The 16,760-nt window shown below is 40.5% G+C and overlaps 1 protein-coding gene across 1 annotated transcript; it reads left to right on the top strand.

The window, feature by feature from the left end:
* The first annotated feature begins 922 nt into the window (after nt 1-922).
* kdm2ab (lysine (K)-specific demethylase 2Ab) lies at nt 923-16,606 on the top strand. The gene is made up of 23 exons (XM_063496770.1): nt 923-1,112; nt 1,532-1,573; nt 3,990-4,128; nt 4,305-4,383; nt 4,472-4,518; nt 6,400-6,578; nt 6,781-6,887; nt 7,052-7,145; nt 7,882-8,035; nt 8,152-8,267; nt 9,768-9,894; nt 10,022-10,296; nt 10,415-10,492; nt 10,606-10,863; nt 11,223-11,351; nt 11,475-11,561; nt 11,722-11,946; nt 12,146-12,175; nt 12,372-13,417; nt 14,107-14,270; nt 14,415-14,561; nt 14,738-14,953; nt 15,045-16,606. Exons 2-23 carry the CDS (start codon nt 1,538-1,540, stop codon nt 15,224-15,226), a joined length of 3,915 nt encoding a protein of 1,304 aa, XP_063352840.1. The 5' UTR covers nt 923-1,112; nt 1,532-1,537; the 3' UTR covers nt 15,227-16,606.
* The last annotated feature ends 154 nt before the right edge of the window (nt 16,607-16,760 follow it).

The raw sequence follows: 16,760 nt of genomic DNA, 5'->3' as shown, positions 1-16,760 counted from the left end.
TCCTGACCTCGTTTCATCCCCATCTCGCTGTTCTTCCTAACCAGCTGCAAGCCCCGCCCAACCACACGATGCGGGGCAAGCAGTAGATGAGGGTGCGCTCGTTTTCCTGTTCTGTGTTTGCCGGATCCATGCTTTTTTATATTCTTCACGCCACATTCAGATCCCACCAGCCAAATGTCGCAGAACAAACTGAGACTTTTCCAGTCTCTATGGTCCAGTTTTGGTAACCGCGTGTAAATTGTAGCATCAGTTTCCAGTTCTTAAATGACAGAAGTGGAACCCGATGTGGTCTCCTGCTACTGTAGCCCATTTGCTTCAAGGTTCAACGGGTTTAGAGATGCTTTTCTGCACACCTTGTAACGAGTGGTCATTCGAGTTACTCTTGCGCCCCCATCAGTTCAAATCAGTCTGACATCAACAACACACTGCTGCTCATTACAAGAGCCACATTCTTAATGTCCCTCACTGTAGCCAGCTATGATAATTTTAGGTCCTCCTTTAGTATTATTACAAAATTATGGAATAATTCCCTAATTATGCAAGATATCACAAGGTGTGTGGTCCTTTCTTATTACTTTCATTGTTCATCCTGTCAGAAAACACTGTAAAGGCACAAAATCTTCAGATGTAGAGATCCGGTAACAAAAAAAAATTAGACACTTTTTTGTGTCTAATAATATAAAATGCTTTTAATGCTAAAATACTAGTAGTCTTTGTTTCATATAAAATATTAATTTACCGGTGAGCGGTCACACCGGAGCAGACAAACTAAACATACTTGTATGTTAACATATGCTAATCTGTTCTAAGTGACACACCCTGTGCCCAATGAGAGCGCCTACATGCTAATTTCTCGGAGCAGTGGAGTAAATAGGGGTGGGTCCTGAGCGTTTTCCTTTTTTTTTTTCGTTTCGTGTGTATGTTTTTTGACTAGCTGGAAATGGCGTCTCTTGGCTTCGAACCGTTCTAACTTTATCGCACAATAATAAACATAACAATATACACAGCTGTTATCCCATAACATGGGGAGAAACTTTACTGGGAGGTTTTGGACGCTCTAGTTGGGAAGCATTACTGTGACCGCTGCGACTAAAAGGAGTTAAATCGCGGAGGTAATGATAAAGAAGCTTACAACTACCGTGTACAGAGGCTAACGATAGCTAGCTAGCGATAGCGGACGACTCAAGAAAGGGCTTGCCAACTGAGCTAGTTTACGCTAGCCGATAAGGCCAGTTAAAAAACGGAAGAAAATTGAGACGGTGGCTCCGGGTATTTGTGTTAAAATGAAGCTGCTCTTATAGGCAGTTATCGTCATAGAATGACGCGAGATGAACGTTTATGTTGGTAATTATATGTGCTGTGCTAACCGTAGCTTGCTGGCTACAGTAACACTGTTGGCTAACGTTAGCAGGGGTATCTGGCTGAGAGGGGGGTGTGTTTCTGTCCGACTGGGTGTAAAAACAAACTAAAATACTCGGACAGTGGTTGGATATTTCATCTGTGTGACCAGAAACTTTTGTTTCGCTTCCAGAGAATAATGGAGGATTCTCATACACGGTACAGCAAACGCCTGGTAAGTAACTTCAACCAACTGTTAAATCCCCGGATTCGTTGTTTTATGTTAATAAGGCAACTTCTTCGTTTTTAATGTGGGTTTTTAATGGATAATAAGCTATTTAGTGAATGAGAACTGATGTGTTTTCTTTAGAACGGCCTGCTTTTCTTTTCTCTTTTTTTTGGCACATTGTGTTCACGGTAATGGTTCCATTTTTGTTTTATGTGGCACCCTAATGATAATGATAACGGCAGTGAACCTGTGTAAAGGCTCTGGGTTCAGGAAAAGGTCAAGTTCAGTGTCTAAACTGACAGCAGTGCTGTGACCCTGTTTCACCCCCTTCCCTGTCGATGTAAAGCAATAAACTCCAAGCTTACCGTCTGCGGTTTGTACTCAAAACATTACACCAGCTGATTCCTGTTATTACTGGGGCAGAGGCTCAATATTAGATATATTTATGTTATTAAAAAGACTTCTTGTCATTGTTGATTGTTATTTTTATTGCACGAAAACCTAATAAAAGCACACATAAAGTGGTTGCTTAATACTATCTTTATTATGCTTTCTTCTTTTATTGCTTTATCTGGAAGCTTTAGCTTTGGTTTCGTTGGTAATATTGACTTGCTTTAGTTTAATAATAATAATAGGGACGGTGTGTTCTTTGAAAGTAAGGACTATTATATCTTAAATAATACTACATTTGTGGTGTAGAGATGGGGGTGGGGAGATCTGAGAACAGAATTCATGTGCTTCATCCATCTGTCTTGCCAAGCAGTGCGCATAGGGTGAATGGCAGGAGGGGAATTAAAGGGGGGCCGTGTGTAGAAGATTAACCCCTGCTATTGTAATACTGTATTGTTTGTTTCCCAGATGAACTGATTTTTGTGTCTGACTGATTGATGAATTTGGATTGGTTTACATCTATCCAGCTCTTTGCTTAAAGCTTTGATATTGCTAGTTTCAGTTTCTTTCTTTTCTTAAAAAAATGTTGTGGTATAGGCCTAAAGTCCTGTTAAATGCCTATAATGAAATTTAACTTGATGCCAAAAGGTAATCCAGTTATTAGTTTTATAATGGTTTAAGTATATTGTTGTAATATACAGCTGGTTTTCAGTGGTTTTCCTCTCAAGCACATTTAATTTATCCAGCTCTCAGTTATTTCTTTGTGTGTGCCTCCAATCAGATCTAGTCAGCATCAGCTGATTATTATAAATAAGATACCTTTAGTATATGTGATGAAGTGTGTGGAAACTAGGCTAAAGTCTAAATTCTTTTTATGTTTTATATTTTCTAAAACTTTCAAACATTTCTTTCTTTATTTTCTATGATTATTTAACTCAAGGTGTCAAACTGTGTTTCTTTGAGTTATTGTTGTGTAGTAACCATGAACACAGTTAAATACCCACTTGTACCACATTTGTAAACAATTAAACTTATGATACAAAACTCCACCAGGTTCACAATACTCTGCTGATTGATCACAGTCCTCACAGGGTTATCGCCAAAGGCTGAAGGCTTTATCAAAACCTCTACCAGGTCTAGGCCCATGTGGCTCTGCTGACAGGGGATTCCCCCTCATAACTGAGAGTTACGATGGGGGTTTGAGACAAAATAGCACCTTGTTTATTTGCTCTTTATGCATTGGAAACTGTTTGGTAAACTACAATTTTGTGACCTTGTTTTGAGAGATATCTGTTGACAGTGAAGTTAAGATCATGAAGCTGGGAAATACTGGAAAGTCCGGTTGTTCTTCTTGGTGGATGGCTTTTGTGCGTAGCTGTAATTCTTGGTTTGTGTCGCATAATTTATGAAGCCGTACAAATTTTTACCTTAATATAATTTATATTTCTCTGAGACTCAAGCCCCCAGAGTAAATCTTACTCTAATAGTTATAGCGTATGTATGTCTGTTTGCTAGCTTCTCTTCTATGCGTTAACCTATCTGGATGAAGGTTACTATATAAACTGCCTAGAGTACCGGGATAATCAACATCTATATAGTGTTTGGAAATTACTTTTAAAACATTCAAATCCTTAGAAATTATATATATTATCTGTAGTCGCTGATCTCAAAACAAATGGGGACATTAGATCTATGTTACATGTAGGTTGTATTTTAAAAATATTTCTTGCAGTGTTTGCAATTGATTACTTTGTCTTATACAGTGAATATGTAGCTTTCAAATAAGAACTGTAAATATGTTTTTATTGTGTATTAATTTGTTTGGTGGTTGTTAGCAGGTTTTTTTGTTTTTTTTTGCCATATGAAGATAAAAGGAATAAAATGATAAATTAACAAACATGTCTATTTTTTCATTCTGTGAAGTTAAAATTTTATTTAAAGGTTCTGAAGTTTTTGTGAAACTAAACCCCAAGCCATTTCTAAGGGTTTGGATGGCACAGACGTTAACTGAAAACCTTTTATTTGTCTTCAGCGTACGCGAACACAGCGCCGCTATCAGGACGATGGAATCTCCGATGATGAAATTGAAGGAAAACGAATGTTTGACCTGGATGAAAAGCTGGAGTGTGGGAGATTCGGCAGTGACTTGATCAAACACATGGAGGGTAAAGGTGAGACTAGTGTACTGAGATTTATTTTTTATTTTTTTAAAACAGAACCCTTTGTGATTATATCTAGAGCTCTGTGAGATGAGTTGATGTGTTGTTTTTTGTAAGAGGCTATCTACAAATTTCTTGTCCCTTGGGGGTTTTTTGTTTTGTTTTTGATATGTGTATCTTTTTTCTAGAATTCACATTTGAATACATCCAGAGGGAAGGACTCAGGGATCCCATTATCTTCAAGACTACTGATGGCCTTGGCATGCAGTAAGGGACTGATTTCATTAGAAAACTCTTTTCACTGTGTGTCTTTCACCAAAGAAAAGTAATAGTAAAATTATTACCTCTCTTACAGAATGCCAGATCCGGATTTTAGCGTGAGTGATGTCAAGTTGTTTGTTGGTAAGTTCCTATTTTATCCCCATTCAGAGGAAACAATTAACCAGTAGCCACAAACCCAGCCTCAGGGGTCACGCGCTAGTGTACTCCTAGTGCCAATCCCAAGCTTGGATAATTGGGAGGGTTGCATCAAAAATTGCATTCACTAAAAAATTTTTACCAGAAAATGTGGCAGCCTACCTAAGCAGCTCAATTTCTCGACATTTTATCGGCAAGAAAAATATAAAGCCATGTCACTAAAAGCACAGCACTACAGCAGAAAGCCTAAATATTTTCTTTTTTGTTTTTATGACACTGCCAGATGGAATCTTAAAATATAATTACACTTTATAATAATATATTTATACTTGTAAAATGTTTTTGCACTACATTGTTCAACTTAAAAATATTGTTGTTACTAATATTATTGTTATTGTTATTATCTTTTTTTAAAAAACGCCTCTTGATTTGATTAGATTTTTTTAAATTTTTGCACCCATGATGTAGAAAATAGTTCTTGTATTGTAACAGCCCCACAGAGCACTGAAGAGTTGATTTTTAATTTGTGCACTGTTCTGCTCATTGTGGCTCCATAGCATAGTAATGTTTGTTTGTTTGTTTTTTTGTTGGTTTGTTTTGTTTCAAAAAATTTGTGCATATTGAGGAAAAAATAGAGTAAAGGTCACAAAATATCCATTATAAATTGGTGAGCAGGGCTGGGCGATATGGCCCAAAATTCATATCTCAATATTCTTTAGCTGGATGGCGATGTACGATATATATCTCGATTTTTTTTTTTAAAGCCATAAAGTAAGAACAAAAAGAGAGTTCTTAGTCCAAGCTGTGTCCCAGATGTCACACAGGCACTTTTATTAACATTCAGCATAGATGTACATAAAATAAATTATCAGCATTTTTTAAATAATAATGCTCCATAAATAAAATAAAACAGTGTTGTTTTTGTGCATAACAAAAAGCTCACAATTGTGCAGTCAAAATGTAAACTAAAAAGATGCTGAGCATAATAACAAAGACAGATTTCGCAGCTGCTCTGTTCCTAAGTTCTACTGCGTGACTGACAGCCTTGAGTTTGAAATCCGCTTTGTAACCAGGCCATTTGTGGTCCTTATACACACACAATACGGTAATATCATGTTGAAGGACAGTACGTAGTACTCCACGAGGTTCCTGACTACGGTAGCCGTAATGCTCTGACAATTCATCAAGCGGTGCGGCTTCGTAGCTTACCAAAGTAGTACTAAAACATTTTTTGACAGATTGCTGAGCGCCATGTACCACATAAAATCGGTTATCAGTCAGTAAGCACAACCAGAATTCATACATAAGGCGCGCTGTCGATTTTTGAGAAAATGAAAGGATTTTAGGCCATGCAGCCGTCAACGTGTTAGCGCAGTTAGCTCGTTAACACGTGCCTATCCGTGGTAACTCGTTAACGGAGATTTGTCGCATTAATGCGTTAATGTCATTTTAACGAGATTAACGCTGGCAGCACTAAAATAGTAATCTCCAAATGTTTTCTTTTTACCGACCAGCTCCTCTTTGATAGCTGCCGTGTCCATCTTGTTGCCTGCAGGTGAAACGATGGGGGAGGGGGAGTTGTGTTCAGTGAAGGAGAGAGGCGAGGCAGAGTAATGTTGCGTACAGACAAAAGTGGACGAAAGAGAGGCAAACTTGCGGCTCCACAAGTATAATTATAACGTAACATAGACTATATCGATATAAACGATATCTTCATATCTCATATAAAAATATATCGATATATTTAAAAACTCGGTATATCGCCCAGCCCTGCTGGTGAGTGTTATGCACAGTAAGTAATTATTATTAGGCTGTCAAATTTGGATTTGATTGCAGTGATCTCAGTTGGCATTAATGTGCTTACAGGTAGTCGACGTATTGTAGACGTTATGGATGTGAACACCCAGAAAGGAATTGAGATGTCGATGGCTCAGTGGCGACGATACTATGAGACACCACCATCAGAAAGAGAAAAACTCTACAATGTCATCAGTCTAGAGTTCAGTCACACCAGGCTGGAAAACCTGGTGAAACGGCCTGCTTCGGTGAGAGTTCACACAGTTTTACACATGACGTTTACAGAAACTGTACTTGCTGAAGCAACTGTTTGGGGGGGGGGAATGGAACCGTAACTTCACCTGTAGTTATTGACCAACTGTGATGTGTTAAGCAGAAAGTGGTGCTGATCATCAGAATAGTCTCGGGTTTGGTGCTGAAATTTTAAATGTGTACTTCTGTATTACACAGGTGGACCTTATTGACTGGGTGGACAACATGTGGCCCCGTCATCTCAAGGAGAGGCAGAGGGACTCCACCAATGCCATCATAGACATGCATTATCCCAAAGTACAGAAGTGAGTAAACTAACAACATTTAACATTTGCTGTGCTGTAGAGAAACCACCATCATGACCCTCTCATATATCAATGCAAATGTAAGCTAGCTAATCTGTATGCCAGCTTCTGTTCACATTTTAATCTTGTTTGATGGTTTTCAATCCTGCCTTCGTGTCTCTCAGGTACTGTCTCATGAGTGTGCAGGGCTGCTTCACAGATTTCCACATTGACTTTGGAGGCACTTCCGTCTGGTACCACATTCTGAGAGGAGGAAAGGTCAGTCTGAATGTCACACCGCACAAGAACTATAGATTTAACGAGGTGTCCATCAGAATAGTTGTTAACTTTGGTGGTTTTAACAGGCACATTTCTATGTGCATGTGGGCTGTTATTGCACAGTTGCAACGCTAACTATGAGGCCCACATGCAGCAAAGGAGCTATGTGTGCATCTCTGCACTCACAGAGGGTTTCCAGAAGGAGAATTTGTTTCCCACTTTACAGCCTTTACCATTGAGAGAAATTTGGTGTCAGGCATTAAAGGAGAATAAGCAAGAAGGAGAAGAAAGGTGTATTTTACTGAAGATGCAAACACTGAGGTTACTGCAAATGATAAGTTGGAGCTTTTTCTGAAATGGATACAAGCGTGTAGGAATTCTGAACATAATAGTAAAGGTACATTAGCTAACTTAACAATTGTGGCTTTTGTATTTAAAAAATCCAGGTAGGTTGCTGTGTTTACAGAAACTCTAACAGCAGTGCCTATAACAGCTGGGTAAAAACTTAATCTGGGACAGTCCTTTTCTTCAGTCTTGCTTTCAGAATAAATCAAAGTATGATCTAATGTTATCACACTTCCTGTTATTATGCAGTAAATACTGATGGGGACATTTTTATGAGTGGATGTCAGTTCCTTTAATAAATTCAATTCTTGTTAGCAGACTAGAGGGAAGATCAAATTGTTTAGTTGGCATGCATTGCAGATTCTAACTAAGATTTACTTTCCCCCTACAGGTGTTCTGGCTGATTCCACCCACACCACAGAACCTGGAGATGTATGAGAACTGGGTTTTATCAGGAAAACAGGGAGACATCTTCTTGGGCGATAAGTGCCATGACTGTCAAAGGATAGAGCTCCACCAAGGGAACACCTTCGTCATCCCATCAGGTCTGTTCTGTAATAGAATAATAGTGTTAGTACATACAGTTACAGATGAGGGTAGAGACAATGTATGTAAGCCTCTCACACATGTAAACAAGCATCCTGTGTTTAATATGGTGTAGGGTGGATCCATGCTGTGTACACACCAGAGGACACATTGGTGTTTGGGGGGAATTTCCTCCACAGCTTTAACATCCCGATGCAGCTCAACATCTACACCATTGAAGATCGCACACGGGTGAGCAGCAGTTAAACAGCTCACTGTTTAAACGTCTTTATAAATCATTTGAGATTTTAGAGTAATGTAATACATGATTCAGGGCCATGTGGAAATTACAAGGTGGGGAAAAGACAAGTCTAAAAAAACCATTTAGTACCTTTTCAGATATTCCCACTGTAGAAATCTGATGCCAGTACTGTCATTTTCTCGAAATTGAAACATGTATGCATCTTTTGGTTCTTGGATATGAATCCAGGGGTTGTAAAGCACTATCCACACAATTGTAGCCCACTGACAGGGTTACTGCAGGTCATTAAAAAGTCTGAAAGGAAAAACTAGACCTCAAATTGTCTGAGAGATTGTTGTATATTATAAATTTCGAGATGCTGTGACTTTAACTGGTAGATGAAATCAAAATTAGCTATGGAGAATATGAAGTTTATTTTGAGATTATGTCAAGTTTCTTTTCTTTTCTTAAATTTAGCTATAACACAGGTTAGGTATCCGGCTGGGTTAGCCCACACACACAGGTGTTCAGCTTGTATCTGGACTGCTGTGTCTGCAGTGACACCATATTTTTTTAAATATATATTTTTAAGAAGAAGTGAAAACCACAGCTACCTTGTGACAAATGCTGCTTTTTGTGGTGCCTGACAGTAGCTGTTAAACAAAACAAAAAACATAAATAATATAGTTGCATAGGTGCAGCTGAGAATTTTAAAAAAGACATTTAATTATTAACAATTTGGAACCATTGTAGATGCATTACAAGCATGTAACTTCCTACATGTTCCTATAGGAACACATGTAATATCAATGTCCCCATCCTGTATGTGGTATGGCTCATATTTCCGTCATCTATTTGCATTGATTGTTATGGTTTCTGTTATTTGTAAATGTTGATCTACCTATAATTTATAAGCATAAATAGTTTAATTAGTACAAAATTAGGGTTAAATATGATTTTGAGCAGTGTTTAAAATGAACCTTTACATGGTTTCTTAGAGAGAAAAGGACATTTTCAACATTTTGCTGCAGGTCAAACACTTTAACCTTCACTTTATAATCAATAATAGGAGCTTTTAATTGTGATAGAAATAGAAACAAAGATGGAAATAATTGAAAAAGCAAGGCAACACTTTAGCTCAAACGAATGAATTGACATACCCATTGTTCATGTGACTACTTGGTTGCTTTTATGTCCATCGTGGTTTTTTGGACGTTTTATTTACCTGCGTAAAAATGGTGTATGTTACAAACTGGCCTCAGTCATGCAGGTTCTGGATACAAATATGCATAAAAAAACCCCAGCAGTTTTTTATTTGCCGTAAATATTTGAATCAACTGCCATATTGATGTTATTAGTCTTGGTACCCGAGGTAGTTTATGGGCCAAGTTTTATAAAGATTGAACCAATCCACTAGGGGGAGTTCAGGAACAGAAATGCAGACATAAATATATCATTATTATATAAGATTTAGCAGTTCTTCCTGGTCTGTTGTTATCAACATCCCCTAGGTGCCAGCGAAGTTCAGGTACCCGTTTTACTATGAGATGTGCTGGTACGTCCTGGAGAGATACCTTTACTGTCTGACTGACATCTCGCACCTCACCCCTGAGTTCAAGAAGTACTCCCTCGGTATAGGTAAGGATAAATGTACTCAGCTAAAGACCGCTGCCCCCCCCCCCCCCCCCCTTTTTTTTCCTACAGAACACAAACATTTGTTTATCACTTACTTTAACTTTAAACACTACATGCTTCCTCTTTTAAGACTTAACACCAGCTGACCTCGAAAACAATGCCTACACTGGTAATGGTGCTTCCAATGAAGATGACACTGATGATGAAAATGAGGATATCAAGATCAAGGAGGAAGATGCCGAAGAAGAAAAACCAATCCAAGTTAGCAAACCCCGGCCCGTGCTGACCCCCTTTGAGCTGGAAGGACTGTGGAACCTTTTAGGAAAACTGGAGGAGCTGCCGAGCCACAAAAAGTGCGTCCCTGAAGGAATTGCGAATGCTGCAGGCCTGCTTGAGGACATGAGGGTGAGTGTCACCAAAGTTCCTTGCGTTGATCAACTTAGAATGTAGTCACATGCTCTACGTAAGTATTTAATATATTTAGACCAAATACTCATCTTTCATTTCCATATTTTTTGTCTAGGCTGTTCTGACAGAGTGTGCCGATGACAGCCCTAAGCTAGCCTACACTGGAGAGCCCATAGTCAGATGGCCTGAACGGGTGAGTAGTGAACTATTTTTCTAAGCTTTATTTTTAATCATCTGCCTGATGTTTGTGGGACTCAATCATAACATGCGTTTTCTACCCCTTGCCTGCTGGTCTTGTATATGTAGCCATCATGGTACCAGCCTCCCATTCCTCCTACACCTGTTCTTTACCGTCCTCGCTTGGGTCCCACCCTCCACAAGCCTTTGGGTCAGAAGACCAAACGGTCTTCCATCTCCGCCTTGAGACGGAGACGGGTGAGGTGCAAGCGCTGTGCTGCCTGCTGCAGGAAGGAGTGTGGCAACTGCCAGTACTGCCATGACATGAGGAAGTTCGGTGGACCTGGGCGCATGAAGAAGAGCTGCGTCATGCGACAGTGTCTAGCAGTAAGATTTCATACCCATCATTGTATTTATATACACTGAAATAATTATGCTCTCCATCTGTAAATGCATGCAGAAGAAACACTGAAAACTGTTAAAACATCACTGAAGCGTCTTACTCTAAAGTGTGTTGACAAACTGAACTAGAGAATCATTCTAAAGTTTTGATTATACTCAGTTGCTGAAGACCCGACAGCTAAGTAAAAAAAAAAAAGAAAAAAAAAAGCAGGCAGGTGTGTGCCAAAAGTTACATCACTCTGACCCTTGCCGACTCATAGACACTGAAAGTATAATCAAGGCTTAACAAATGTCCTGTCAGCATTATATGTAAAATTTCGGGCTTTATTTTGTCCACCACCTAGCCTGCGTTACCGAACACAGCACGATGTGCCATATGTGGAGAGGGGGAGTCAGATGAAGCGAATCCAAGCACTCACACCCTCATGGAGTGCTCTGTGTGTTCACAAATTGCCCATCGACAATGCATTAAGGTACGTCTGCTTCTGATCTAGCATATAAATTAAGGACATTACACAGTTATTGCATTGATGCTTTTTGCATTTGTGATCAGGTCTTGTAGTTTCCACTTCAAACATTTACCTGTTGTGTTTTAGGAACCTGGTGAGGGGAAGATCAATAAGGATTTACCGAGTTGTTGGGAGTGTCCCAAATGTTACCAAGGAAAAGATTCAGCATCAGAGGTGCTTAAATATATTTCTTACATTTACTTTGATTCCTTCTTGCTTTAGCTGGTTCATTCTTTCGGACGTGGTTTTTTTTCCCTTTATTGTTTATTAGCCACTTCCTGTTGCCTTATAGTTGATGTTGATACACAAATTAATAATGACACTCCCACATCAGTCTTCCAGCGATGAGGAAAGTGAAGAGTCAGAAGGCTCAACCTCCTTGCCACAGTCCAAACTTTCATACAGGGAAGGAATTGGTGTTGGTGAAGAGGCGGGTCCAGCAAAACGTAGCAGACCCCAGGGCCGGCCAACAGCACCACCGCCTTCTCAGAAACTGCTACTACAGCATCAACAGAGCCGCAAACGAGCAACTGAGCTTCAGCTCAGATATAAAAAGAGAGTAAGTTGGGGATACTTAAGTTTGTTTCACATTGATTTGTATTTATTTTAGTTGCTGCTGATTTTTTTTTTTTTTTCAACTGAAACACCTGTTTGGGGAAACTGTCTCTGACTTTAAATAATAAGCTAACACTTTATCTATTCATAGATTAGTTTTTTCTGTAGCTGACACTTCCCTACATCTTTTCTTTTTATTGCAGCTGAAACTGGATCGGGTCAAAATGTTAACAGTAAGTGGTGCACTTATTTCTGCAGTTATTCTGTATTGCATTTGAAACTGTTGCATTTGTGAAGTTTTTTATCAACTTTTCAATGTTTTATATCTGCAGCAGATGACACAATTCTGCAGAACCATTTTTTTAGAACTAGATTTGATGTCTGAAACATGTCATGTCTTATTGATATTTGCCTTTTCCCTCTAAACAGAAATCGTCATCTCTAGCTCATTCCCCGAGGCTGCTGGGCTCCAGGGTGCTGCCTCGTCTGCGCTCTCCAGCGAGCAGACTACCTCAGGGCAGAGGTCAAGGTTCCACCTGGGCAAATGGGTCTTCTTACCACAGCAATCCAGTAGAGACCGAGTCCTTTGAGCAGCAGCAGCAGTCTTCCCATGGTTTAGTGCTTGCACCCAAAGGAGAGCCCCGCAGGGGGAGAGGACGAGGTGTGAGGCTGCGGGGAGGAGGGGCAGGAAAAGGCATCAGAGGTGGTCAGAGCCACGCAGAGTTGGAAGAGGACAGTGAGGACAGCAGCAGCACCAGCACCAACAGCAGCAGCAGTGACGACGACGAAGAAGAGGAGAGTGTGCAGAACAGCGGGAGGGGAGGTGATAAAGAGAACCAGCCACAGTTGAGACGGGAAGGACAGGCAGCCAAAGAAAGAGAAGAGGACGGGTTTGAGATGGCCAACCAAAATGGAGCAGATGAGGATGAAGAGGAGGAGATGGAGCAGGAAAGTCGAACAGGGGACAGAGATGCAACATATCTTAATAAAGTCACACTCCAAAGGCCAACCAGAGCCAAACAGGACCCGTCAGCTATTGTCCCCAAATTAGAGGCTGTCGCCCCTCACACTGCTACTTCCACAGTACACAGCCAGCCCAGAGCCCTCCTCAGACCCCCCATTAGAAATCGCAGCCCCTGTCCTGATCAGCACTCAAATAGGCACACACCACCGCAGACTCGCAGTGGACACACTGGCACTCGCACTTCCCACTCAGAGAGACTTGAGGCCTCAAAAAGAATGAGACTGAGCAGGCCAGCCAAACTGAACAATGGAGCTTCCTCGTCTTCATCTTCTGAGCTTCCCCATCTCCGCGTCCCTCTGTCTGCCCTGCAGGAAGGAGGGGGCGAAGCAGAAAGGGGGAGTGTCGGGAATAACCCAAGTTGTGAGAGAGAGGTGTGGGTGTCTGTCTTCCGCTACTTAAATCGTGCAGATCTCTGCGTCTGCATGGCAGTCTGCAAGAACTGGTACAAATGGTAAGACCTCTTCCCTGACACTTTACTAACAAATCTCCTTAAAGGGTTTTTTGTTTCGCTACACTCATAAAAAGCAAAGTAAAACATACGCGTTCAGGCCCATTCTACCTAATTTAAATTACAAATCACTGACGTTACTTGTGCTGGCTACAAATGATGGCTTGTTCTCTGGTTAATGTGGCCTCTATAGCTGGTCTCTGCATTAAGATAAAGAGAAGCTTCACACTTTTAAGAGAGCTTTACAAACCCTACTGGACTTTTGGTTTTTGTAGTTCAGCAAAGTGATGACTGTTACCTGGCTGATCACCTCAGGATCTCAGCATTTTTATCTGATATTTATGATAACTCTGAATCTGGACCTTTTTTTAAGTTGCTAAATTATGCCAGACTACAGGTGTGAATCACACGATCGAGGTATGTTTAACTGGGCCGTCTTGTGGGTCATTTCAATTTCATGTTGTAGAGGCAGGATAATTTTGCTTCTACTTTTTAAATGTTAAAAAGATTTTAGTGAGATTCAGTTGGATTTCAGTCTTTAAAATCAATTCAGACCACTTTGATTTGTATTTGTTAAAAGGCCCAGTGAGCCCTTTTGAAAGCCTTAAAGATGGTTTATTTAGACTGTATCGCTGACCCATATATCTACAAATGCACAGATATGTTTTTTATGCATCTGTTTTCATCTATAGGTGTTTAGACAAGCGGCTTTGGGCGCGGATTGACCTAAGCATCAAGCGCACGGTTACTCCTCAGGCCTTGACAGGCATCATAAAGAGACAGCCGGTCACACTCAACCTCTCCTGGACCAACATCTCTAAAAAACAGCTCAGCTGGCTCATTGACCGCCTGCCTGGTACACACCCAAGTTTTCTTCCAGGATTATTGAATTCTGAAAGGGACAATATAGATGTATTAACAATATTAACACATAAAAGGGGGGACTCAATTTTTAGATTGTATGACATTAAACACTATTTAAATCTTATCCATTTTACAGGGCTGAAGGATCTGATGCTGGCAGGCTGTTCCTGGTCCTCTGTTTCAGCTCTGTGCTCCTCTGGTTGCCCGCTCCTCCGTTCACTCGATCTGCGATATGCGGATGCCGTCAAAGATGCTCAGATCAGGGATCTAGTCACTCCTCCAGGTAAGGAAAGGGGAGCCTCAGAGGGTACAAAGTGATCATACGATGTGCATTATCTAGTAATAGATTTAGTATGGTTTTCTTTCCTTTCCTTTTCGTTTATTTTCATTTTACTTTCTCCCTTTCCTTTACCAAATTTACAGAATGTCTCTGCTTGTTTTCTTTCATCTCTGGTCCAGGCTGTGACAATCGAAGTCAGTTGCGGTCCATGCAGTGTTTGCGGCTAGCAGGTTTGGACATTAGCGACTCCACTCTGCGTCTGGTGATCCGCCACATGCCCCATTTAACAAAACTGGATCTGTCCCACTGCAACAGTCTCACCGACCACTCCATCAATCTGCTGACTGCAGTGGGCTCGTCCACGCGAAACACACTCACAGAACTCAACCTGGGAGGTAGGAAACTGTTGGGAAGTATATAGACTGGACAGCATTTCTGGGAAGTTTCATTCAACTGGAGATAAATGTTTTCACGTTTCTTTTCCAGGCTGCAGTAAACTGACAGATACGTGTCTGAAGTATCTCCGCCGCCTCTCTTGCATCATGCTGCTTGACCTACGAGGCTGTAAAGGCGTCTCCCGCAAGGCCTGTGAGGCATTCATCTCTGAGCTGTCGGTCAACACACTCTACTGCCTATCGGACGAAAAACTGATCCAGCGGATATCCTAAGCGGCTCGCCTTCTCTCACTGCAGACGTGATTTGGGATGCAAAAGCGGAGGGAGTGGATCCTGATGTGAATCTGTGCAACAGAGAGAGGCAGGGAAGCTCATGCACCTGTGCCACGTAAAGGAAGGGTGGGGTCTAAACTGGGAGGGCTCGCTTGACTGGTGTTGTTGGGAGGGGGACAAATGGCATGTCACAGCTGGAACGATGCTTCTTTTCATTACATTTTATTTTGCCATGTACTTAAAAAGGAAAAAAGGACTCAGGAGCTTTTTTGCTGTTCTTTTGGGACTTCGTGGTGAGTGGAGAAGACATCTTTTTTTTTTTTTTTTTTTAATTTTCCTAAGTGGGAGAATGCAGGCAATTAAAAGCTGTATTAGACTATACATCCTGTGGATATCAAAGTCATCAACTCTTCTTTGGACAGAGCCAGTCATGACTGTCATCACAAGCTTTCTGCCTTCAGAAAGATAAGCAGAGACTTTGAGTTTCATCCGCAGAACAAACATGCATTGTTTTGTTGAACTTAACTGATTTCAGCTACTTTTGGGTGCTTCAAGCATATTAATATCTTTTTCTGTTCAGTTATTTGATGACTTACGCTTCATGCACAACAGCTATGCTTTGATACTTAAAAAACAAACAAACAAAAAAAAGGAAACTAAAGGTGAAAGGACTTCGATGTCAGACTTGGGAAACGTGAGCTACAGGAATTACCTATGTTTACCAGATGTTTATTCAGCTTTGTAAGTCACTGGTTGCGACACAAGTCCAGTTGTATGGTGTACATGGATGCTAAGTGTGTAAGAAAGTTAAAAGTGTGAGTAGGCAATCAACATGGCAACAAGACCTCACCCCAACAAAAGGGCAGGTTGCATTAAGTGTAGGGGACGAGCCAAGGATAAGGTGTCAGATAAATGGTGCATTTTCAAACAACGTTAGACTTCAGGTGCTATAATTTCCAAACTCCTTTTGCTTTGTTTTTTGTACAGAGACAACATTTAGAGCAAAACTATTCTAGATGAAACCGCTCCCCACCTGTCTTTGATACACTCGTTTTGCTTTCATTTACAAATAAAAAGAGAGGAAAAAATGTGACCATCTACTTTTCACATGACTTTGTCAGATTCAGTGTAGAGATGTTTTGTTTAGGGAGGTGGGGGTTCTGCTCATTTCTTTGTTCCCTTATAGTGTTATGGCTCTATATCAAAGGTCTCCTCCCAGACTGCTCCTCCTGGCCATATCCCTTAAAAATGAATATAAGAATATAAATGTATACTTTTGTGTAAATGTGTTTTTCCTCTTTTAGATTATCAAAACGGGGAACCTGTAGCATTGTAATTATTTTCAGAAGCCTTTTTCACTTTATGTTATTTGTGTTATTTTTCAAGAAAAAAAAATAAAAGAATGATAAACAATGGCTGGGTTTCGTGATTTCTGTTGAGCTGAAAGTGGGGAAGATGCACTGCAATTACATCACTAGTATTTTCCTGTTTATACCATCCATCCACTCCTCGGTGGCTCCACCCAGCATCTCTC

Source organism: Pelmatolapia mariae, linkage group LG2 (genome assembly GCF_036321145.2).
Source record: "Pelmatolapia mariae isolate MD_Pm_ZW linkage group LG2, Pm_UMD_F_2, whole genome shotgun sequence".
Classification (NCBI taxonomy): Eukaryota; Metazoa; Chordata; class Actinopteri; order Cichliformes; family Cichlidae; genus Pelmatolapia; species Pelmatolapia mariae.
Note: the sequence above shows the minus strand (reverse complement) of the source record. Positions and strands in the feature narration are given on the sequence as shown.